Below are 26,092 nucleotides of genomic sequence, written 5' to 3' on the forward strand. Positions count from 1 at the left end.
TCATGAGGACCAGCTCTGTAAGGGCAAGACAGAGGAGAACAGGGAGATAGGGCATGAAAGGACAAACAGTACTGACTCTTGCCTCTACCACCACCAAAGTCACTCTTGCAGCTCACAGCAGTGAGCACAGAGGAGAAGCTGCAGGTAGCCAAGAAACAAGTGGGTTAAAAAAAACATAGACAACAAAACCAACAAAATAAATATGCTCTCAAAATCAGTTCTACAGAAGAACCATATAGTACTAAATATACCTCCTATACAAAAAAAAACCCCCACAGTTTCTTGCAATCTGATAACGTCCCACACCCTAATCTCTTCATACTTTCAATGCCTTAAAAGAAAAAAGAAAAAAAAAAAAAAAACAAGCCAGAAAAACAACCATGTCTGGGCGAACAGTACTCTTTCCAAACAAAAAATTCACTCTGAGGGTGAAATGAGATTAAAAGCAGATATTTTCCAGGAAGCTCAAAATATCAGGCAAATATTTCACATATTGCTTTAGGCTCTGTCACCAAGAATCAGAGAGAGTGAGGAAGCGCAAGAAAAACCTGATTCCTTTCTTGACTAATGTCAAGGTCATGCAAAGGCGATAGTGCCACAAAGCTCAGCAGATGCCTGCCCTTGACCCCAGCAGAGCTGGTAACCGACCCAGAACAGGAACATCAACAGTGCTTGACATGAACAAAACTGTCCTCATGGGCTGACACGGCCTTGTGTCATATGTGAAGACCATTGACTTTATTCTTGTCACTTGCAACATCCATTTCAATGTGGCTAAAGGCAGGGTTGTCAGTTCCTTCATTTGCCATGGTAAATGGTTTCCAGTTCAACACTTCCACTTTCTCTGGCTAAAAAAACAAAAGACAAAAGCCATGCTGTGAAACAGAAGAAAGAGTCTTCCTCTCTTTGACCTCTCTTTGGCCAGCAGAATCAGGCCTGACATACAGGGTTGCCTTGCAGGAAAACATGTTGGCTGCTGACAGAGCACAAATACTTATTCATTGCAGTAGATGTTATTTTTCTAGGGGCACTGAAAGTTTTGTATTGCATAAGGTACTTATTGTGTAAAATGTTCTTGTAACACAAAATGTTCTTGTCCTGCAAATTGGTCTGGGTGTGCAAAGTTCTAATTGCTGTTTTCATGTCTACTGATATGTCACCACCAGGTCTTTGAGCTATTGACTCCCAACCCTTCATCTTTGCCCCATCTATGACAGGAAGAGCAGATTAACATGCACCATTGCTTTGATGTCACATTTCTATTATGGAAATGGAATGAGATATTGAGCTCCTCATGTGCAGAAAGTTGCTTAGTTAGCTCTGATTTTTTATCTCATCAACTTTCTGCAGTATTTTTGATTCCAACCACTTGTTATTCAGCTCTTAGCCATATAAGAGACAGACACATAAAGAGACTTGTTTCTGACTCCAGGCATAAAAAAGTATGGCTGTGGACATTAGCTTCCATATGGGTGGTGGATTGTTTTGTTCTTTTTCAAAAGACTTCAGGGATTAAATTCCCAGATAGTAGAAACAGATGTTGACCCATTAAAGGCAGTGAATGACAGTAACTGGATAGCTGATCTCCAGTACTGACATGGGCAAATAGCATTACAATAGTATGGTATAATATCCCTTTTTTTCACTGGTGTTCTTATCCAGAAGCTGAAATACATAGGATCATTCTTGAAGGAGTTGTAAGTATCAAGAAAAAACATTTTGCAAGCTGGACCATCTTAAAGATATGATTATTGCCTGAACTACTGAACAAAGCTGAACTTGATTGCTCAGCTGATGATATTGACTGAAAAGTGATTGGTAGTTTATTTTAAAAAAATTATTTCCCTGTATTCTCCCTTCTAATGGATGTTATTACCCAATAATACTTCCCCTTTTCTTTTTCTTAGGATGAGAGGTATGAAACAGATACACTGACTAGAAATGTTTTTTCTCAAAGAGTAGCCAAAGTTACAAAAAAATTCCAGCCCTAGAGAACACATGTTCACAAAAAAAGGAATCTTTGCTGAGTCCAAGGTGTGCCTTGGGGTAGCTTCCCAGAGGCCAGTTAGGGAGTATTCTAGCAGAAACATGGAGAAAACTGTCCCTTTTCTAAGTTGCTTCTCTGTTGTTGACTGAAGCTAAGCTATGGCAAAAGCGCTTCCTTGCCTTAGTCCCACCTGCCTTGTACTCTCCTACTGCCTTAAAGCAGATAGTCCTATCAGGCAGCATCAGGTGCTATTCATCCTGATTGGAAAAACATGAGCCAGGAAATTTGTTTGCCTTTGTCCCCTGGAGGAAAGACTGATTTAAATCAGAGATGCACAGTTACACTTACTTGCTCAGTTTCAGACCGTGAGAAGTTGGACAGGAAATCTTCCTTGGTCAGCAGGAATTTAGGATCTGTGTTCTGCTTTAGTCCTCCTACAAAATAGACAAGCTTTATTCAGCCAGCTTTACACATGCAAACCATGTGTCAGACCTCAGCTATGGGCACCAGGCCAGGCAAGCAGGACAGAGTCATGCAGCAAAAGCCATCAAGCAATCACAGACCTTAGGGATCATTTCTTTACAAAAATGTATACCCTGCTCCTCTCAATATATAAAATAATCCCTCAAGGGCTATTTGAAATGCCTTAGCTATTTCCCAGCTTCCTAAATTCTCCTTGGATTTCCTATTTTGGAAAAAAAAATTGAATCTGGCAATCACCAGAAAAGAAAAAATTGCATCTGTGACTACTCTGCCAGTCCAGGAGCTCTGGCACCAAGTGCTACCCTGAACCCTGAGCTCCAGTTCTCAGCTCCCTATCAGCAAGACTCCTGTCTCCAAACTCACCAGCAATTTTTATAGTGAATTGTTTAAGAGCATCCCCAAGATGGGGGGATGAGGGTTAATGGAATGTCTGGGCATTTTTAAGGCATGGAAGATTAGCTGTTCTTGGGTGAGAAACAAAACTGATGTAGGTGCTGGGAATTAGCTCTGCTTGCTATCTGAGGCTTAAATGGAATCTTGCTCCATGAGAAGCAGGGTGACATTGTGACTGGGTTAATTCTTTTGTGCTTCTGTTCTTGGGCTGAGTATTTCTCATCTGGATTTAGAGAATTGTGTGGTTTTCATGCTTTGTTTCATGGCCTATAGGTAACCTGATCCCTACCAGGTAAAAAGTGAAATTTGGATTCAAGCATCACTATAGCAATGGGAAGAGCATGTGCTTGAAGATAAGTGTGGAGCAAATCTAAAAACTGAGAAGAAAAATAAAATTAGATAAATGTGGCTTGTGCTTATAAGTTGCAAGGCACAGGGAAGTTAATGTGAGTTTGTCTACTGAGTTTGGAGTTTCATAGTCCTGGAGCCATTGTGGAGCATTATAAAAATTTGAAATCGAACAGCCTCCAAGATGAGGGCTGTTATGTGAATCTGGCTGAGGATACTGGGAAAAGCTGTGAGAACAGCTGCTTTTTTGCTGTTTCTGTCATGCATGAGGTAAATGACAAATGTAGCTTGCATCTGACCTGGATGCAAAAGTAGTGAGGCCATGGGCTGGAACTGAACTCCCCATTCTTACCCATGGCAAGCTGCTTTTTCCCTTAGCACAAAAGTACTGGGAAACTGAAAAAGAAGCTAAAATAGCCATGCAGAGGATGTGCAGCTCTCAGGCATGTTCTTGAGGAATGTGGTGAAAAGCATGCACTCTATGGATGCAGACAACAGCCCTTGAGTGCTCTGAACTCACTCAAAGTCAAACTGCTTATGTCCTCTAGAAGCATGGGTGTATTTCCTTGCTCGGAGTTGTTGCCATGTTCAGGGACAAGTCTTAAACCTCCAGTCCCTGCAGGCATCTAATAAAACAGGAAAGACAGATGTCTTTTTTTCCTTCTTTTTATGACCCTTAGGTTTAAAAATATGCTGAAACTTCCTTCTCCGTAGAGATTTGTAGTAACTTTTGCTGTGAGCAAAGACCAGGAGCAGGATGCAGAAGCGCCGAGGGGAGGAAATTCGATTTAAGATGGTAACCTTCACACAGTGTTTGCAATAGGTTACTGGCACTTCCTGTGGCTCTCAGGACATCTTAGTTTAAAAGAGATCTGAGACACATTCAATCACAACTCTGAAACTAGTACCTGTTAGGAGGCTGATAATTATCCCCACAACTACTGTGACGAGTGTCCCAAGTGTGCTGAAGTAGAGATAAGACAAGGAATACCAGTTGTCTGCCAGGGCAGGCCTGAAATAAAGCAGAAAAAGGGTAATCTCTCCTTTTCTGTTCCAAAAAACTTGAAAGTGCTTGTTTCCAGACAGCGTATAAGTACAGAGATACTTTTGAACCAAGAAACCTGGTAATCTTGAGCTACCTCCATACAATCATATGTGCACTGAAAATTTGTGCCAAAATTTGCAGAACAAGTTCCTTTGTAAGAGACAAGGCTAGCCAGTACAGTGAGGCAATGCATGAGACAGAGCAGGTAAAACAGGACAGTCCTGTCTCTGCTAGGAATCTAGTGCAGAGCTGAACACTCTAGTTATCCAGAGGAAGGGATTAATTTCTTTAGCAAGGGTGGTGTTATTTAAAGGAAGGGGCACAAAAAAACCCAACAAGGAAATCAACCCTATGCAGCTCTAAACAGCCAGAAACAACAGAGCAACTGTCTTTACACGTCATTCTGCTCTCCCTGACTATGTCCTCTGTTGCAACAGGTGTTTCCCAGCAGCCAGGAGCAATGCTGGAGGGCTCATGCAAGAGGTGTGGTATACGAAACCGGATGTTGGGCACCCAGTGTGTCAGGGTATGTCTTGATTGTACAATGCTCTAAGGTGTAAGGATTTGGAAACCCTAGAAATGTGTTTTTTCAGCTTTTTTTCTGTTCCTGCTGTTCTCTGTATTGCCATTCATGTTAAACTTAACTGTGATCATCTAGAGTAAGACATTTGGCAGTTGAAAGTGGAGGAAATCCCATATATTGTGCCCATTCTGAATGCACTGATTAGAACCATTCTGCACAGATAAGTTGCTGTAGGTAGAGCTGCTAACTGGCATTTTGCCCTTTAACTGCCAATTACTCTAATTCATATGACAGATTGTGGAAGCTAATCCAATAACTATAAATGATATCTTTGTTTAAAACTGTGGTCCACAGTAAGGCATGTCCAAGCCTTTGAACTCAAATATTGAATGGAAGCTTTTCAGATTAATAGAAATATTCACTTTGACTTCTGTTGTGGGATAACTCAGACAAACTACTTCAGTCTGAGAGGGAAAAAAAAAATCAGAGAAAACTGCTGCATCTCAAAGAGTGTGGTAGACAGACCAGAGGATCATTATAGTAACCCAAATACTGTACAGATGTTCATGTTTCTTTAAAAAAAATGCATACTTCGTTACTGTACTTGATGAACTCATATACCTTTCTGCACCTGGTGTGCTGAAAACCGTTGTTAATGGAATTTCTGTTGATGTTAAATTTCCTAAGGATATATTACAGCCCACAGTTGAGAGATCGAGTGGCTTGGTTCTCTCTGGAAGTGGAGGATAAATCTGGGATCCAATTCCAACCCAAAGTGAAATAATGAAACCACTGACAAGACCTACAAATGCTCCCTGCAAAACAAAAAGTGAAACTTGGATTTACATGAAAAGCAAAAGATATTTGAAAGAAACAACAATTAGATGAGTAAGAAATAGTCAAGATAATCTGAACATAAGTCTCCATAGCAAAAATGAAATATGCAGTTGGGAAGTGCTGGGGAGTTTACTTCATTCCCTTTTGGGGAAATACAATGTTTTCTCACAGCTCCTGAGCACACCTCTTTTTGTTTGGCCACTAGGTCTTTACAATCAAAGGATAACTTTGGTCTTCATGGTATATGGTATTTGAGGCCCTCCTTGAACAAATACAGAAGTAAATTTTCAATTTTCTCATGTGACCTGTTTTAGCGAAAAAGTCTCTCCTACATCAGAGGTAGGTGGGGTTGTGGCTGAGAGCTAATAATTTTTAATTATTTACTTTAGTATATATATAAAATTTTCAACTGCAAAGAGGTAAAGATCAGTGATTAGTAAACCTGTAAATGGTAATAGTAAAATATTATACTAATATTAATATATTAATATATTATTATAATAATATTACTAGAATAAATTCGGAAACCTGTAAATAGTAATGGTACAATTACTAATACTAAATAGTAATCCTGCAAGACTAAACCATGGACCTTATCAACAAAGTCTGTCAAATCCTTTTTTTGATGGAAAAGGTTTTTCATCTGAAAATGATAGTTTTACAATATGGAAGCACTCTGAGAATACCCCAATTTGGTCTGCAAGTGCCTAGACCCCATTTTCCTGGCCTGACCCCCTTTTGCTCAGACAGGCTAGCATTCTCTGAGCCTAGTGGTTGTTCAGCTGTATCTCGAGATGCATTGTCCCTGCTTCTAAAATTGGTTTTAAGAATCCTTGTCAAAGCCTCATTTTTATTCAGATTATTTCCCCCATCCAAATCTCTTCATGGGATGGAAATTCAAGTTCCTATACAGCTCTGACTGTCATTTCCTTGGGATAAGGAAGAAAGGGAGCAAGGGGAAATGTCCTCACAGAAAGTACCAAAGACATCTCCCTTGCTGCCCAACATCAAATTATTAGTGGAAGAAGAAGCCCAAAATTATCAATACATTTTGGATGAAAAGGTCTTTAAATTTCTACTTACAATTCCATTTGCAAAGGAGCAGAGGATTCCCAAGGCAAACAGTCCTAAAAGGGGGCCACCAACCATGCCAAAAATGCTGAGCGCTGCCTGAGGAAGGAAGAAAGTCTGCTATCAGGTGCTGTGCAAGGAAGGTAAAGCTTCCAAAATGACAAGAAGAGAAGATGTTCAGAAAGAAATTATGAAACTTTTTAAAGTGGTGTGCACTCAGTTGCCAGGATTTGATATATGGATGCTTAAAACACAGGCTGAGCCATGGACCCTTAAAACACAGGCCATGGGTGGTTTCACATCAGTACCCAAGAAAGAATAAAAACTAATCTCATAATGGTATTCAGCAATTATTTTCTTACATAATCTATTCTGGGTCATTCAACATGGGCATGAAAAAGCTGTCTGGCACCTACCTGCAACAAGGCTCCCAGAAGAGATGCCACTGCAGCCATAGCAATGCAGACTCCACCATAAAACAGGCCTGTATGTGAAAGGCAGAACAATGTATAAATCTGCCGAAGTTTGAAAATCACTAATGGAAAAGTTTCTGTCTAACCCAGCATGGCCCTAACACCTCCCAGATAAAAGTGCTAACATCTGGAGTTTTTCTAAGAGAGCCTGAATTGGCCAAAAGGTCAGGTTTCTGTTTACATTAAGAAGAGATCACGCAAAGTTGATGAAATCCTCATTCTGTGAATTACTAAAGATTAGGTAATAAATGTCAGCCACATGGATTAAGCATAGTGGCAATAACCCACTTATTGTTCATATGTCTCAGCTAATATCCTGTGTCATTGTCCTTATTTTGATGGAATGATTTTCACTTCTCAGCCAAAGTCTAGGAAGCGAAAGAGTAAATGCTGGCACAGTGACAGAGAACATCCCAGGTCACCAGGACACAGTGCCTCTTTCCAGGAGCCATAACACTGGCTTACTTGTTTTTCCCACCTCCACCCTTGATGAGTATCACTGCTCGAGCATGAGGTTAATCTCACTATTCATTGTGATGTGTCAGGCAACTCACCATACCACAAACAACAATTTTGGCATAAGCATTGTTTGCAATGTTTAAGAAACCTCTCTCAGGTGACAATATTTAATTCTTGGTACCCTCCCAGCAGTCTGCCATGCTCCCTGGTATGGGCTCCAACATGACAGCAAGTTGGGATGGAGGTGTTTTCATTCTTACTACAAACACTTTCTTGGGCTACACCTGCAGCTGGTCACAGACAGTACAAGTAGCAGACGTGACAATTGCATTTCACAGATTTAAATAATCTGTTCAGTCTAGTTCTGATTCTCTTTGAGTTACATTAAGCAGAGGAGCTAAACAGAGTGACAGTCTGAGAGTATATCAGAGAAGATGTGAAATTTCTTGTTCCCTGGAATATTTTTGGGACACAAGGCTACTGCTTGCATATCAATTTAAAAAATGTTACAAAACAGCTTCCTTTGCTTCTCATTTTTGACAGATGAAAGAAAAATAGGTGTTTAAGTCAGAGGTATTTGGCTTTGTAGAATTGTGAATCAATACTGAACACAGATGTAGTGCGTATTTCCTTAGAAATTAAATTAAAGGCCAAACAAGATGGTTGCCTTTTTTCCTTAGACTCACTTGTTCCCCATTTGTGTAAAACCTACACAGCTGATCTTGTCTCCTTCAAATGCTGCACTGACATAGTCCCACTGGTATGAATTACTTACTCCTGACATACACCATTATAAGCAAGGTCTGAATCAAACCTTCACTTTGTAAAGCAAAAGCAGAAAAGATGTTTTCCAAACTTACTCATGCCCATGGAAATCCATGACAGCTTCTTTTCAGAGAGAGATTTGAAGTAGGGCTTAATGAGGTCTTCAACAGTCACAGCAGCCAGAGCATTGATGCTGGAGGACACTGTACTACAGAAGGCAAGATTTATACAATTTTTTTATATCTTAAATGCTGAAATCATAGATAACAGGTAGGTTACTGGCACAGAGAAACTGCCACTGTCTAGAACAGCGCCAGAAAACTAATGTAACTGTTATATAGGTTTAAATAACTTATTGCAGAGAATGCAGCTAATAGCTTAGAAAAACTGTTTAAAGTAATTATCCTTGGTGAAGTCAAGGCACATACTGATGAAAAGTTGGGCTGGACCTGGAGAACTGAATAGAAATATCTGTTATATATAGCTAGGCTGTAAACACTACTGGTATACATGATATCTTCACAAATGATCTACAGCATATAACTGGGTGGGTAAAATTCCCACATTACTGTTTACTTTAAGTGCACCCTCAGAAGAACTCAGATAATTTAATTATGGTCACCTAAAAATTAGGCATCTACTAAACTACATGCCTACTAAATTAGGCATCTACAAACCAAACTACTGAAGGTTCCCTGTGGGATCAGAGAAACCAGCACTCCTAAGGCACAACCAGGTCATCCTTTGTCTGAATGTACCTTGCTCCTGCAAGCCACCAGCTTTTCTTCACCATGTGAAACTAATATTTTGGCTGTTCCCTCTATTTATGTACCTACAAATATTCAGAATTTTAAAAAATTATTCTGGTGTCCCATTTGTAAGTTTCTTCATTTCTAACTGTTTGCTATTGCTCAGAGCCTTCACTGAGACAATGCTTCTTAAAGATACTCCTTGGGAAAGCTGAACAAAACACTCCCAGTATGGGACAGAAGGGTGTCAATCTGTCTCCTACAGTATATAGTAGGATATATAGTGGTTGTTGTCTCATGGGATTCATTCAAGACGATTGGAAGCCCAGGAACTCTAGAAAAGAAGTCTCTAGAGATCAGGGGTAAGGAAAGGCAGATGGCTTTGAAGTTATGCAGGATGAGCAATAGGAAATTTCCCCAACTGTAGCTATTTGGTGTAACTATCCATCCATAATACTCAAAAATTCCTATAGCAGAGGGGCTTTAAAAGCATAGAGAAGGATTTGTTAGTGTTTTACATGACATGTGGCTAACTGTTTCCTCATGTCGTTAGTAGAGAACTCCAAACTACTTTAAGTCCTAAGAGCCAAATATTGGAAACTGTGGATTTTTAAGCTGCATTATGAAAGAGGTCAGTGATTTTTTTAAGACTAGAAATTAGCTAGACAAAGAAATATGTACAGAGTTTTAGTATAAATACAACTTTAGCTCCAACAAAAAAGGGGGGGAAAAGGTAGCAGTTTACAGATTATTAAATTACCTTAATGTCCCACTGTAGGCACTAGCCACAAAAAGTCCTGGCACTCCTGGGAAATCACGCATGATATCCAGCACTAGGTATGGCATTAGCTGAAAAATTCAGATTAAGAAGTATTGCCATCTTGCTCTAATTTTTATCTTATCACTGTACTGTTTTTTTACAGCCTTCTCACTGGCATTCTGTCCAGCTGTTCTAATTTTTAATGCCCTATCTTGCTCTATTTATTGATATTTTACAGAGAAAAACAACCCTAAAATGTCCACTAGAGCTACAGAGAATCTGTTGAGACCATCTAGCTGGGGTGTCATGCCATCAGGACCTTGGTTTCCAGTGACAATTGTAGAGGAAGCTAGGCCTGGGCAGCAAGTGCTCTGTTCTGTACATCACTCCCTTGGGGGGGCTGGGTGCCACAGATGCTTTTTCTGCTGTTGACTCCACAGAAAGGGGTTAATAGACAGTCCAATAAACTCAGATATTGGTACCTGAGATCAATTTCCATATAGGAAACTGTGTGCCATTTTTTGACGTTTGCAAGATCTGAATGCTGGGAAGAGAGAGGAATTTAAAGATTTTCTTCCCTGAACAATTTTTTTTTTCACAGACAAGTTGGTATTTTTAGTATCTTACTTCCACTTTCTACCAAACTAATTTGACTGACAGGAAAAACTTAATTTTCTTCCATTTTCTACCTTGGGTCTTATTTTATTTTCCTCTTAAAGACCAAGTGGTCCTGCCTCAGGTGCTCCATGGTCTGTGCTCTTCTCCTGCCTTTCCAGCTACTGTCCATTGGAGTATTATCCAGAGCCTGTGATTATCTTAGGCTTAAGCACACAAATAAAAGTTATTTGATTTCGTTGGGCCCTGGCTCTGGCCAGTCTATAGGCTGCCAAGAACTCTTGTTCCTCAGGTAAACCTGCTGCTCAAGGTCTATTTAGGGAGAGGTCATCATCAGTGGTGAGGTGGTTCCTCTGCAGCAGAGTCTGATTGCCCATCTCTCCTCTGAAGGAGGGAAGGTTTCACCATCACTAGCAAAGACCTGCCTGCTAATAGCCTTTCTTCAGGTGTGTGCTTTGGGCACAAGTATGGTTTGAATCTGAGAAGGATTTTGCCCTCGTCAGTCCAGGGGAATTTGGGCTGGATGACACAAAGCAGCGCACCAGGACCCACAGTCACTCACAAGGGCACTGCTGCTCTCTTCCCCTCACTTCTCTTCAAAGCAGTTTCATGCAATGCTGGCACTCCTGAACCCATTTTGAGTGAAAAACCCAGATGTTTGCAGAGGTGGGTGTACTGAGAGCTCTCCACATTGCAGCTCTCCCTGCTGCCCACCTTACCAAGTGCTGAGGGACTTGCAGCTCCAGGAACTGTAGTCTCAGCCTGACACAGGATTCCATCATGTCACTGTTTCCAACCCCCTGACTCTTGAACTGCCTTTGTCTGTTTATTATGGCTGCAGAGGAAGGATACCCTCCCACCAGCTTCCCCTGAGATGTGGGGCTGTACCTGGTCAAGCGCCGACACCTGTTTGGCTGTCCATGGGTCACAGTCTTTGTAGATGGAGTAGAGAGCCAGCCCACACAGTGTGGCACAGACTAGGATTGCCCAGAGTCCCACCAGGTTGATGTAGAGGGACCTGCACCAAGACACATGGAAACACCATGTTAGAGCTCAACATCCCACAAAAGACCCTGCCAGGGCCAAGCAAGGAAGCGCTCACACCTGCACCGAGGAGATTCCCAGGTCAGCGGCTGCCTGCTGGCAAGGGAGTCACCATACAACTCCCACCATTTCACCTGGAGAGAGATCACATTTCTACAAGTACAAATGACACTTCTGGTTTTGGTGTCACAGTCTGAGCACTTGTCCCCTGGCAACGGAGATGATGGGAGCGCTAGAATCCCACATTTCATCATGTGTACAAGTTGTACATTGCAAGCAGCAGGCCAGAGGATGCTCTTTCCCCCATGCCACACCCCTGACAAACCCCAAGCAGATTTGTAAGGCGGGGTGCCCCAGATCCAAGTGTGGGGTACCTTATAGTCAGCACCAGCATTCTTTTGCCTCTGGAGCTGCAGTATCGTGCTTACACAATGCTGGAGTTGTCTTTGTAAAGCTACAAATCTCCCATTTTCTCCTGAGACAGTCTCTGTGGGAAGCAGCAATGAGAAACTGGGGCCTGGGACCTGGTCTGGAGCTGCCTCTGGATGCCACTTCCAGAGAGCAGGGATTCTCAACAAGCCCAGGGCTTCCCCTTCAGTAACTAAACAACTTGGAGTCTGGTATCATCCAGAAACTCCATCACCTCCCCACGTCCTGATGCAAGCTTCAGTTTCAGATAATGGTGATACCAGACGTGTTTTCATCAGGCATTAATTCTGCCTTTGCCACACAACAGGCAGCTTCTATTGGCAGTGAAAAACACATTGTACTCCTTGCTCAGTGAGGGCTTTTGCTTTCCATCTAAGTCCCTGGTATTCTCAAATGTTTCTAAGCTCTTGATGTCTCCTGGGTCACAAATATCTTGGTATCTCCAGGGTCACAAAGTTCTTCTCACCTAGAGTGGTCATTTCAAGCAAACATACCCACTGGGAGCAAGACCTTGAAAAACAACGTTCCTTTCCTGCAGTTGCCTCCTGGTTATCTGTGTATCACTGATAGTGATTTAACTTCCAGACAGATCACATACCCTGGACCTGTGCCAATTGGTAAGGCCTCCTCTGGGAGGACATTTGGTTTCTGTGAAAATATATCCATGCTTGCAGTGATTCAGGAGGCCTTTTAATGCTTTTGGTTCCCAAGAAAGTAAGGGGAAACAGCCTTTGTATTTCTGTAGAGGACCAGCAGGACGAACAAAGAAGTAAACCTAACTTTATAAGCCTTGTTAGACATTGAAATGGACATTTTCAGAAAGGTATAATGTAGATTAACAAACTGAACTATCAGTTTTATACAATAGAAAAGTTATTGGCAAGCACAATGCAAACTCTTAGAAAAGACCTATATAAATAAAAGCTGATTTATGTATCGTAGGGGAAACTGCATCTTGCCTTGTATTTGCAATTAGGGGGTGGTCTAAACACAGAACCAACAGCACTTTAAATTTCTCTCTAAACTAATTCAGTAAAAATGAAGTAGTCCTCTTCTCATAGATGCTTAATATTGATTGGATGTCTTGCATCCACTTAGCTGAAGCTGTTCCTGCACTGGCATAATCTATCTTGATATACAACACCCAGAAACTGATTTAGCACAAAATTTAACCAATGAGTAAAATCAATCCAACTCTTTTGAGCAGATGTAATAGAAGAATTAGCCTAGAGCCTGTAGTGAAGATTAGAAACTCAAGAGAAACATAGAGAAGCAAAATAAATTGTCTTGTTTTTAAGCAATTCTTGTTTTTAAACTAGCGTCAGTGTTTGACAAAGAGCTTTTTTTTTTCCCTTCTGATTTACATCCCAGCTCATGGTACACACTATGACTAAGCACTGGGGAATAATAATTGTAGCACTGTTGGAAGGAGGTATTTCCATTAATTCTATGTGAGTAACGTGGGGTGGAGTTTGTGTGAAGTAGGCATTTTGACTGCAGAAAGCTTATTTTCAATTGTTTGTTTCAGTCTGTTTCTAAGAATTTAGCACTGAAATATGCCAGCTGATGACCTTGAAAGGAGAGAAAAATGTGTTAGGAGCCCATATTTTTCTGACAGCGTAGCTCTCCTGCTCTGAGTGCCTCTTATCATTCAGATATAAGCATAACGTTCAATTTGCCTAGTGATTGTTCGAAGATGACAGAATGTGCTCCTACCTACTGGTGTTTCTTGAATGGTGAAATCCTTTCCCAAAGCCTGAGAAAATTCCTGTTCTTGGACCACTGTTAAAGGCTTTCCCAAAACCTGCAAGTTAGGATCTGTGAAGGAATTATTTTCTGAGCTCTGATGTGTTACTGTGCTGTCTCTCAAAAAGCCTTACAGTAAATGACACAGGGGTAAAAAACCCTATTACTTTGACCTGATGACTTCTGTGTACAGATTAAATGACAATAAGAGGTTCAGGCCAACAATGTGACCTGCCAAATGTGTTTAATTACACTTGAATATGAACTAGATAGTCACCACAGAATAGCAGTGTTTATAGTTGTGACAAGCTGCAACTGTTATGCAAAATGATTTCTCCATGCAGAGCAAATATCTTGCACAAGCAAGGTGCCACAGAATCCAACCACCCATGCCAGCAGGATAGGGCTCTACTGATTAAGGCTTGGCAACCATCAATATGAGAGCCTAAATTCCATTCAACCTCCTACAGAACCAGATAGCTTCCAGCCCTGACAAAAGCTGCTGCAACAGCTCAGAAAAACTACCCTGAGGCTGCGATGTGTCAGATTCCCTCTGGTCACACCCTGCTTCTGAGACACTCTGGAAGTGCCTCTGCTCTCAAAGAGGGTAGGGAGGGCCCAAGAGAGGGGCACAGCCCTGAGTGGAGCAGGTGCTGGGAAGAACAGCCTGACTGGCACACAAATCTGGCACAATGAATGCGTCTGTTCTCCCATACACAGTCATTCCAGGGAGATGTGGGATGTGCCTCCTGCCTCTGCAGTGCTGAGAACCTAGAACCCAGCCATGTGCCACAGACTGCTCAGAAGTGACCTGGTACGCTGGAGATGTGTCAGGGAATGCTGAAGATGTACCAGATAACGAGCATCAGCTCATTCCTGTCTGCAGCACAAACAGCTGAAAGGCAGATTTTCTTTACTGATATAAACAAAATATTTCAGCTGTAAATGTTGCATGATTTTGTGGTATTCTGCTAGCTTATGAAGTGAAAGCCTTCATAAAGCTTCTTCTCTCTATGTCACTGTACCATAGAATGGATAAATGTACAGGGACTATAGTTATGATGTGTGCTTCTATATTTCTTCTATAAATTATTTTCATGAGATCACTTGTAATTCCTAAATCCTGCACTGTGAACTAATGGAATGATTCTAAAGATAAGATAATAGAGTTAGTAAATGTACTCCATTCTAGAGTAAAGGTTCATCAGAAATGTTTACACTCAAGGAAAACATAATCCTTTGCCAGTTTCCACAGTTGATTTCTTAAAAAATATGTCATGATTATTATGAACACAAAATACATGATTGCTCAGCAATTTTATCACTGAATAAGTAATTTCTGGATTTCCTCACACCTATATTCATTGTTATAGGAAAATATTTTAGCTTTTACTTATGCAAAATCCCCACACAATGATTCAGGTTTCATAGTGAAGATACTGTCTTGATATGACTTCAGCATAAGTACTACAATATTTGGTCTTTAGGTTGCACATAAATTTAATGCAGCTATTTCTATATGAAAATACTGGTGCAGTGAAAAATTCAGGCACAAAGTTCAATGTTACAGCAAGCACATCTAATTCATATACCAGTAATTACTGTGCCAAATTTCTTCTACCTGGTCCACAAAACAGAAGGCAAAAGTTGTTAGCCTTTATAATGCAATTTATACAGACAAAATACCCACTCATTCCTTTAAAAAAAAATAATCTGTCTTATAAAGAACAGCCACTGCTAAATTCAGACAGTACCTGCAGACAGACTTACAATTTTGCATGGAATCTGTTTTTGCATGCGATGTATCTCTGGACTTGAGACTGGTTAACCCCGTATATACCAGTCCACGTGAAAGTCCCACCTATAACAATCGTCCAGAAGGTGTGTCTTTGCAAAGGATTGGGATCAAAGCTACAATGAAAGAAAAAAAAAAAAGAAAATTCATAACATGAAAGTCTTCTTAATATGTAAAGACCTTAATGCTTAGAAGAAATAATTTCCCCATGCTTGTTCTAATACAACCTTTCTTAATTTGACCAGATTTTGAACATAAAGTTACTTTACGTGAAGCCATAAAAAGCAAATTTTAAAACTCAGAGCTGACATCCTGAGCCAGTGAAACACTCTGAACTGTCCAAAGGTGAAGCTGCAGAGCTTTATTTGCCTATAAACTACAGTCTTATGTAAAGTTGTATGATGCTTGTGATGGTTGTGATGAAATGATGCTGCAGTAAAAAGTGTAACGTGCCTGCTTATCTAGAGGGACATCAGTCTAACACCAGTATAAAGGTGTGTTTACAATCCCAGCCTTTGTGGACAGAGCCTCTATAAAACATTTTGCTGGTTTACCTCTAAGTAAACAGCAGATTTTAAGTGGCCATGAACAATTATTATTTTTAAATCAAACTTTAATATACCAATAAATTATATTTATCTTGGTGAACACTCTAGTATTTTTTCATCTATTACATCCTTTACTCCTTTTCTTTTTCCATTTGTGAACTCAGTGACTGGGAGAAGAATCAATGCAGTACAACCACTGCAAATGAGCCAAACAGATTGAAATAAATTGCTGTTACTAAGTAGGAAAAAATACCCACAGATGAATTACTTACTGAAGAATTTGGTGAAGAATTTTACAGAATAACCTGATTAATATTGTGAACTGATAGGTAAAGGACAAATCACAATACTTGTCATACTGAACTTTCACTCATAGCACTGGGTGAAGGTTCTCAGAAGAATCTTGTATTCATCAAAGGTACAATAACTTTTTTACTTGAAACGGTCTTTGATTCAATATTGTCAGACTGAATATTCTTGAACTTTTAAAGTGATATTTTTAGGCTAAGATTACTTACAATAATGGAGGGTAAAATACTATTAAAACTACTTCTTCTTTTTCTTTCAGGAAAAAAAATCCTCCCTTTTCCAGATTAGGCAAAAATTATTATTTTCCCATTTGTTTTGGTGCAGTCACTGAAATGCCAAATCAGCTGTTTGCAAATTGTAATTATAAATACAAATGTGCTCTCCTATTTACCATTGTCTTTCAGTGGAATCCCAAATGAATCCTTAAAATACCTACTTGACAAAGTAAAAAGGTTTTTCTCTTTCCAGGATTTTGCATGGAGTAAAACCTAAAAAATATCCCTCAAACTAGGTAAGCTTGTTTAAAAATATACAGAAACTGTGTCACAACTTCTGCCATCCTCCTCCTACAGTAGCAGTTTAATTTCACAGTTAGTCACATGAGCTCTATTTGTAGGAACAGAGAGGCACGTCCTCTGCAAGTACAAACTCACTCCCAGAAGTTTAATCTTCCTCCATGGTAGGAATCATTTACAATGCGTCCAATTCCCTCCTGAACCACCACAGCTCGTATAATCACAGATGAAAATCCAGCAACCATGATTCCAACCTGGAAAACATCTGTCCACACCACTGCCTTCAGACCACCCTGCAAGAGAAGAGCACATATCAGGTACAATAAGCCAGCAGCACTCCTGCTTTGCACTCACATTCAACTAACAGAAGCACTGCCATCTGTATTATGGGTAATAGATTAATCTTTAATGGAACTAATTCTGTACTGATGTCTTTAGGAATTGTATTCTGGAAGATACTCAGGACATTGTGACCCTTTTTTGAAGTGCACAGGAATTTACTTTGGCCATACACATAGTTTAATCCAGTATTTCCTTCACCATATACCTGATTCAGAAGTTTGTATCCACAAAGAGATTTTTAGATAGATATATTTTATATAAGTAAGTACTACTAACTCCAGAAGGTGTACCATTCATCTGAATAAAAATAAACATTAGTTAATCCACCATATGCAAATAAATTTGCCACTGAGGTTCCATGTCATCATTTCATCTAGACACTTGGTCAATTAACGCTGAATTAAAGACCAATCTGTTCATGTGGCATGCTATTTTCAGTGGCTCTATTCAATAACACACAAGACTGATACAGTTGCAGTTTGACAAACTGCACAGCAAAACCCTACTGATCAGAAGAAAAATCACAGGAGAATTTTTAGAAAGGAAAATCTACCTTTTTTGCTATTCTTTCAGCAACAACAGAAGTTTGAGTGTATCATAACAAAATATATTTCAGTTGCATAGAGGCTGTCTATGCATTCAGAGAGGTCCCTGGATGAATATGGTCCTGTGGCTACACCTGTAAAATGTAATTCCATGGAGTAACCTGATTATTAGGCTTCTTTTTAATAAATTCCATATTTGATGTGAGTGGTGAAATGAACCAATTTTTCTCAACTGAAGGGCCCACATACCAGTGTGCAGTAGAATGTGCAGACCACACCAGTCGCCACCACTGCACCCCACAAGTCGAAGCCAGTGACTGAAAGAGAGGGAAAAAGCACCAGTGTGAATGAAGCACTGGGGACAAAAGACTGAAGGCAAATTATTGGAAAAAGCTAGAAATAAATTAAATGCAAAAGTAGGCGGTATAAATGGCAATGAAAAGATTAGTGTGTTTAAACCATGGGATTCACCCTAACCAGCTGTAAAACTGAAACAGTTGTTACAGATTTGGAAACTGCTAAAAAGTTGAGATTTATTTCAGGACAAAAAATAAGGAAGCTATTGCCTTTAATGTGAATACTCCCAAACAACATGTCCAATATGTCCCAACTCAGGAAGGTTTTAAAATATATGTCCTTCCTTGAAATACCTGTGTAGTTGCTACCGAGCCCTTAGGCAGGGATTTAAGCAAGTAAACAGTTTGGGGGTTCCCCACAGCGATAAGGTTGTTCAAACATTGTCTGGAAGAAATGTGTCAGAGCAAAAGCCTTTCTTCTATTCTTCCTTCTCTTAAGGATTACATGCTCCTGCTGTACAACACTGTGCTGTGGCTGACATACAGGTTGTCACTGCCCCAGCTTGGCATGCTCACCTGCTGCCAAGCAGGGCATGGGGCGCTCCCTGACAGAGAGCTCAGGCTAATGAGAAACACTGAAACAAAACTAGTGAAAAACTTAAGTTACTCTGATTAGGAGCCAGCTAAGTCATAGCTTGGTTTAGCATGTATTTGCAAGGCAAATATAAATATCAACGACACAAAACCTGTGGAACTTATGCACTGGAGGAAACCAGTAGAGAGAGAGTTGGGTTTTCTCTTCATTTTTGTTCAATGAACAGGGCAAAAAAAACATTCAATGAACAGAAAAACTGTGACTTGATTCTAGCCAAAATGATTCATTTTTTATTTGCATTTTGTTATTCCCTTTTCTTGCCAAATTAACAAAATTGATGGTGTCAAATTAGAAGTTTAATATGGCTCTTTAGAAAAGCTCTTGCCCTTTTAGAAATGAATGTGGTTCATTTTCAAATCAAAGAGTCATTGTGAAGTAGAAAATGGAAATATTTAACTTTGTAAATATCACAATAAACATCTTAAGTTAACAATCTCTTTGCTGTTGATTTGGTTTTCCTGCAAAAAGGACAGACCCCATTAAACAGTTCCAGGAAGCCGAAAATCATATTCATTTTGCCTTGCTCTCATCTTGAAGAATTGCTCTTAACCAGAGGAATTAAATTTGTCTTTACTGCCTGGATTGCCTTAAAAATTTACTTAAGCCTTCTCAACTCTTCTGAATAAGTCATTATCTACAGGTATTGCATCAGAGGTAGAGTAAAAGAGAGCTAGTATTCCCATAAATCTCTTCTGTAATTCCTTACAGGCAGGGATTAAGGGCCTAGGATTACAGAGTTCCCATTAAAAGACTTCACAGTCAAGCCCTGAGCTATATTTTTATGTGTTGCATTACCAAAAAAACCCCACCATACCAATACTACATGAAGAAGAAATTATAGTAGAGGAACAGTTACAGTATACTCATTTTACCTTGATTTAGTGCTAAAGCTGGAGCATAAATGACAATACCAGTGTATAAAGTCTAGAGCGGAAAAAAAAAAAGGAAATATCAAAATAAATGTAAATTCCTAGAAAGGTGATAACTTTCTGACATGATTTCTTTTCAAGTATCTAGGTAGTCTGTATCTTCTAAATTCATAATTGTTGACAAATAATTCCAATTAGAAGACAAATGTCTGAGGCTATTAAGCTCTACAATCTCACACCCTAGTGTTCTTAAAACAAATACCAAGGACTCTTAAATATAAAATCCATCTTCATCTTCTCCTGCCCTTTATAATTAACTTATTCTATTCCTTTAAAACTGCAAAGGAAACAAGAGCATAAGGAGGTTAATGAGGTTTACATATGGTTTGTCAAGGAATCTATTACTATCATTTTCTCAGTCTCGAGATCAATATGCCTTTCACTATCCAGCTATAATTCATGTGAGTAAGAACACAAAACATGATATTAGTTAGTCATTACAGATAGTGTTACAAGGAATTATAACCCTCAGCCTGTAAAACGAAGCCATACACGATTATATTTTCAACCACAGTAAAGATACAGACAAAGGAAGGAGATAGTCTATCTACCTTTGTGGGCACAATGGGATTCATACACTGATATCCTCAATTTTTTTGTATATGGTTTTAAATCCTGTTTACTTCTTTATCACTGTTATTACTGCCACAAGTTCAGCTGTGACATGGGTCAGGAGAATACAGCTTCCAACATGCTGATAACTTCGGTGAAGGTCAATGGTCTTGATTCAAAACATCTGGATCACCAATAGGTCGTGAGCTGACGCGCATCAGCTTTCTATGGCTGGACTCTTCTGACTTTCTGATTTACAGGGATGGACTTGGGCATGGAAAAACAGCAGAATCAGATGTCATCCAGAATTCAGCCAGCTTCTGCCCTTCCTGCAAGTGTCCACCCTAGGCACAGGTGGCAAACCAGAGAAGGATTGCTAACCAGTGAACTACTTGCCATGGCTTTTGAGCAGATCAAAGCCAGTCCCCGAGGTGGACTGGCTACCACATGGCCAGTGGCTATGCTGGGACAGATCCAAGAGGTAATGGGAGTGAGCAGCTCTCTAGCTGTATGAGGAAATCAGTGTGGAGAAGCTTCTTCACCCAGCCTAACCTAATTGCCCTGACCCCCTGCTGCACACCTGCTAGAAGCACATGCCAGAAAGGATAGGGGGGCCATTGGGGAAATAGTTATTCTTACCTGTGTGCTACACCCTGCCACTGTGTGCGCATGCTTGTTTCTCTCAGTGCCATGAGTCCTCTCTAGATTTTCATATATAGCTTGCATGACAAGAAAAGCTACCAGTCCTGATTAGTCCCTGGTGAATATCTTCTAAAACTACCCATTCCACCTCCCAGCCAGCTCCTGACCTGTCTAGCCCAGTCAGTGTTTGACTTGCTGTCCATAGAGTGACTGTCAGCATGTGCTGCTGAAACATATAATCATAGAATGGTTTGTGTGGGAACCGTCCTTTAAAGAACACCTAGTCCAATGCCCCTGCCATGGACAGGCACACCTTGCAGTAGATGAAAACTCAGAGCCCCATCCAGCCTGACTTTGAACACTTCCAGGGCTGGGCTATCACACTTCTTCCCCAGACTACCTGGTCCAGTATCTCACTATCCTTGTTGCAAATAAATTCTTCTTTCTATCCACTCAAGATCTACCTTCTTTCAGTTTAAAACTATCATCCCTTGTCCTGTCAGTACAGGCCTTGGTAAAAAGTCTCTCTCCACCTTTCTCATAAGCCCCCTTTGAAAGGCTTCAATAAAGTCTCCCCACAGCCTTCTCTTCTCCAAGTTTAACAATTAATCCCAACATTCTCAGCCTTTCTTCACAGGAGAGGTGTTCCACCCCCAAGACCATTTTTGTTTTCATCCTCTGGACCCTCTCCAAGAGGTCCATGTACTTCTTGTGCTGGGAACCCCACAGCCAGATGTAGTACTTCAGGTGGGGTCACACCAGAATGGAGTAGACAGGGAGAATCACCTCCCTCAAACTGCTGGCCACACTTCTTTTGGTGAAGGACAGAATCAGCTTTCTGGGCTGTGACCAGACTTTCTGGCATAGTCAAATTTTTCATCCATCACTATCTCCAAGTTCTCCTCTGCAAGGCTGCTCCTAATCAGTTCATCTTTCAATCTATACTGATATTTGTAATTGCCCCAATCCATGTGCAGGACCTTGCACATGAGTTTGTTGAACTTTATGGGGCCACTCCTCAAGTCTGTCAAAGTCCCTCTGAATGGTGTCCTTTCCCTTTAGCAAATCTGCTGCACCCCTGAGCATGGTGTCATCCACAAACTTGCTGAGGGTGAACTCATTCTCACTATCTATGCCATTAATGAAGGTATTAAATAGTATTGGTTCCAGTACATACAGCACTCATTATTGGTTTCCATCAGAAAATTTAGCTGTTGACTGCAATGCTTTGGATGCAATCATAAAGTTAATTTTTTTCTTTCTAATAGTCCATCAGTCAAACTCGTACCTCTTCAAGCCTTTTAATTCAAGGGATTCAGCATGAGAACTTGTGGCTTTCTTATACACAGTGAATAAGTGCCAGAAGCCTTGAATCATTAGAAATTAAAATTTGTCTCAACTATGATCACATTTTTGTGTCAATTTAAATAGGACTGATACAATCTTCAGTAGGGTTTTTTTGGTTGTGTTATTATAAATCCTTTTCTTTACCTTATTTTAAGTATTAATATTCACAGAAGAGTTAAAATTGCACCATTAAAATCCTGGGAGGTTTTCTTTCCTCACTAGTATTTAATTTATTCAGGTTAAATTGTAAGTGCTTGGCAGAGAAAGCCACTTATAGATCTTTGGTTAATTTCCTTGAGCATGTATTTAAGTTGCATAGAATTATTTTTCTCATCTTTGCAGGCAAAGATAATGCTTAGCTCTTCCAACTTACACAACTGTAATGTCTTCATACGTGCTGGTGAAACAGTGTCAGGTTTCACACATGCCAGCACTTTTTCCATGAGCTTGTGTATCTGTAAAAACCAGCTAAGCAGCACTGCCCAAATCAGTAATAAGCACTGCATTGGGAACTATCTTACTGGTGCAAATGTGATTGCACTGTGACTTCTGGTGTGCCTTAAAAAATACAAAAATGGACAAAAACAAGCATGTACCTTAAAAAAGCTTTCTGATTGCACAGTCATTCTTACTTTGAATTACCCAAAAGTCCACTTCAAAACTGTGAAAAGAGCACATTTTTGTTCTGGTGCATTTGACATATGCTCACTGACATTTAGAAGCTGTGGTCCTGTACAGACTCTTTGAAAGGGTCAGATACAGCAAACTACCAACAATAATTTAAGAGATTGCTTTAGTTTAACATTCCCCAGGGCAGTAATCTTCTAATTCTCAGTTTGCAGACAGACACCTAAGGTTTTTCCAGTGGTGGTGGTGCGAACTCTTGTGCAGTAAGTAAATGGCAGTTCCTGACAGCCTTTTTTGTCACCTCTCCCTGATCCTTGAGAATTAGTCAGGCTCTGAGAATCCACCCAGCCGAGGATGAACATTGCCGCTGTAGATAACTGGCACACGTTTGCATTTTGAACTCATGGCAGGTTTCTCCAGCAGGCAAGTGAATGACTGCTCTTCACACTGCTATCCTGTGGTGAAGGGTCACTTGTCTCTTGGCATGGTGCTGATGTCAAGTGACTGCTCTGGGTATTCAACAGTGCCCACAGAGACCCAGGAGGCAGGGAGCCCAGCACCTGCTCCCCACCTCATTGCTGTGCAGCAGAAAGAGCTTTGTTTCTCCTGCTCCCAGCCACCCAGGCACTGTGGTAACCTCCTCAGCTGCTCAGAGAAAACAGCCAGTTACACCCAACCAAATAATTCTGGTGGCCCCAAGGACCACAGAACAGCTTTGAGGTTTACTTGCCGTTTGTATTATGAAAAGGACCGTTCCACAGAGGCGTAGATATTTATTAAATCGAAGTTCTAAATACTGCAAAAAAGAAGAAAAAAAAATGCTCATATTGAAATTTGGCACTATTGATAGGACTAGAATGAATTGATAAGCAATACAGAAAGAGCAGAGTGTAGTTTTTACATTTTCATGAATGGCCAAAACTCCTAGAGTCCCCTTGTTTGATATCTCTTCCAACCGGTTTGATATCTCTTTCATCTGGTTTTCTTTACAGACTTCACCAGTGGGTAATAACACACAAACAAGTGAAGCAGATATAAGCTAGTCACTATACAAGGGTGTCTACAGAAAAGACTAGAACGTATTATCACAGAATCACTAAATATGCTGAGTTGAAAGGAACAAGAGTACACAAGTAAGTTGGACTTGATTACACAAGAGTAATCAAGTCCAACTCTTGACTCTGCACAGGGAAACCTAAGAGTTGACAATGACATAGCAGCCAAAAATAGAACCCACTAGTTTTGTGAAATCAGAGAGAAAAAAGAAAACATTGTGACTATTCCTACATCTCAGTCAGTGTGGAAACTCTGGCATTATGTGTGTCCATTTGAACTGCTGCAAGAGAGGGCAAAAGATTTTCAGCCGTTAGCAGCTTCTCCCCACATTAACCCCACCTTCTGCACTGCCCAAGGCAGCCTGATATAGTCTACTGATAAGTCAAAATTTATCCTTTTGTGAAACAAGAACCCACACTTTTCTATCAAGGCTGGACAGCACAACCTCTAAATTAGTCTGTCATGCTGTAGAGCAGATTTCTTACCACCGTCTGTCCTAAAAACCCTCTCGGTGTGTGGTTGTACAAAAGAAATCTCATTTGCCTGACAAATCTGTCCAATCAACATAGATAAACACTGAACCATCTCAAGGGTTCACTCACAAACTGAGCATTTAAAATGTGATCTATGAGCATGTCCACACAAGGAAGCAGTTTTCAACCCCTGGACAGACACAAAAGGTTGTTAAAAATCTGGACTCTGTCCAGAAAAAGAAGATATATCTTTTATAGGTGCATTACTGATTCAACACCAAGATAATCAGTGAGTTTCCAGTCATGATCATAAGCCTTTATTTAAAAGAGCCCTATTGAAGTATCCTCATGACAGTCCAAAGATTAGTAGATTAAAATACACTGGAAGACACCAGAGATTTCTGTTGGTGAATTCTTATCTAAATTCACTAACAGAAATCTTGTTTTCAGCCTCCAGTGCTGCAATGTCTCTGTTCAGTGTAATAAAATGCTAAAGACCAAAGTAGCCAGCCAAGGACTTTCACCTGCACCGATGCTCCTTTCCCAAAGTCCTCTGCAAAATGCACAGTTTGCTTCCAAATCTGCAGCTAGGAACTATCTCCACGCAGGAAGATAAACAGGTTGCATGGACATTTTGAATCAGAAGAAAGCACTGACCAGATGCTTCCCCATCCCAAAACTGTCAGACTTGACTGGTGATTATCCCACTACCTCAGCTGTTTCTGTGCTGATGGCTATAACTTTAACTTGCATGCTGTGCTTAAAACCAGCTCAGCCTTATTTTGGTGGAAGCACAAAAACTTTCACAGACAGAGAGTATTTGCTGACCTCCTTGTATAATCATGAGGGAGAAGACATTCAGTAGTGTAAACAGCCTCAGGTGACAAAGAGTCTCTTCAAAATCTCTTGGAACAGCACAAATACATATTCTGCCAAAAGGTGACTTTTGTGGTTGCACCTTAGCTTAGAAACTTATCTGGAGGGAGTGTGATGTGATGTGATAACTCTGGTTCCTATAGTAGATGCTTTTGTGCTCTGGTTTGGGTATATTAATTACAGATGATTAATGACATGTCACCGTCCAATCTGCATTAGGATTACTCCACCTACTGAACTGAGTATCTGGCATGAAGAAATAAATCTAGTCAGACACACGGCTCCTGAGCTAAGGCAGCAGGAGTGAGTATCACCTGCCTGCAGAGACAGTGTGGGCAGACTTGGGGACAGAGAGGGTTGCAGCCTGCTCTCAGGAGTGTGGTGACATAGGACAGCACAGAGTGCAGGGAGTTTGGAGGAAGAGAAGGTGGAGGCCAGACATGTAGAAAGTAGGCATGAGAAGCCTCCCAGTTCCCTAAAAGCTGGGGAGGGCTTCTTCCCACTCCACCTTACCTCATAGGTGCTGGTAATGCCCAGCTTGTAGAAGACAGGCAGGAAGATCTCAGCACTGCACAGCACCACCAAGCCGTAGGTGATGGCAAAGATGCAGAAGATGGCACCATAGCGATAGATCTCAGCAGGGGTGCCCAGCACCGTGACGGCTGACATGAAGCTGGCGGTGAGGGAGAGTGCCACCGGGAGGGCACTCATGCTGCGGCCTGCCATGAGGAAGTCCTTTGATGTCTTCTGCCCTCCTCCCACGAAGGCGTAGTAGATGCCAATGATGGCCGAGATGAGCAGCATAGCCGCAAAGACCACATAGTCCCACACGGTGAAGCGCCCCATTCTGCCTGAGGA

General features: G+C 40.7%; 1 protein-coding gene across 1 annotated transcript; it reads right to left on the reverse strand.

Annotated features, from left to right (window-relative positions):
- Positions 1 to 716: 716 nt before the first annotated feature.
- Positions 717 to 26,092, reverse strand: SLC5A8 (solute carrier family 5 member 8). Its single transcript, XM_036401089.1, has 15 exons — positions 25,748 to 26,092; positions 23,560 to 23,625; positions 19,605 to 19,656; positions 18,031 to 18,098; positions 17,033 to 17,187; positions 15,498 to 15,638; positions 11,397 to 11,526; positions 9,894 to 9,982; positions 8,480 to 8,592; positions 7,104 to 7,171; positions 6,700 to 6,786; positions 5,401 to 5,594; positions 4,120 to 4,223; positions 2,336 to 2,421; positions 717 to 848 (listed from the first exon to the last, which is right to left on the reverse strand). Exons 1-15 carry the CDS (start codon positions 26,078 to 26,080, stop codon positions 717 to 719), a joined length of 1,818 nt encoding a protein of 605 aa, XP_036256982.1. The 5' UTR covers positions 26,081 to 26,092.

This window comes from Molothrus ater, chromosome 5 (assembly GCF_012460135.2).
Source record: "Molothrus ater isolate BHLD 08-10-18 breed brown headed cowbird chromosome 5, BPBGC_Mater_1.1, whole genome shotgun sequence".
Classification (NCBI taxonomy): Eukaryota; Metazoa; Chordata; class Aves; order Passeriformes; family Icteridae; genus Molothrus; species Molothrus ater.

Excerpts from the sequence above, each read along its gene's own strand:
- SLC5A8 (XM_036401089.1), bottom strand. The coding sequence starts at position 26,080 with ATGGGGCGCTTCACCGTGTGGGACTATGTGGTCTTTGCGGCTATGCTG. Across the intron at positions 15,639-17,032 it reads GGAAGATTAAACTTCTGGGA|CTTTGATCCCAATCCTTTGC; the intron begins GTGAGTTTGTAC and ends CTTTCATTGTAG. Across the intron at positions 9,983-11,396 it reads AGGTGTCGGCGCTTGACCAG|CTAATGCCATACCTAGTGCT; the intron begins GTACAGCCCCAC and ends TGAATTTTTCAG.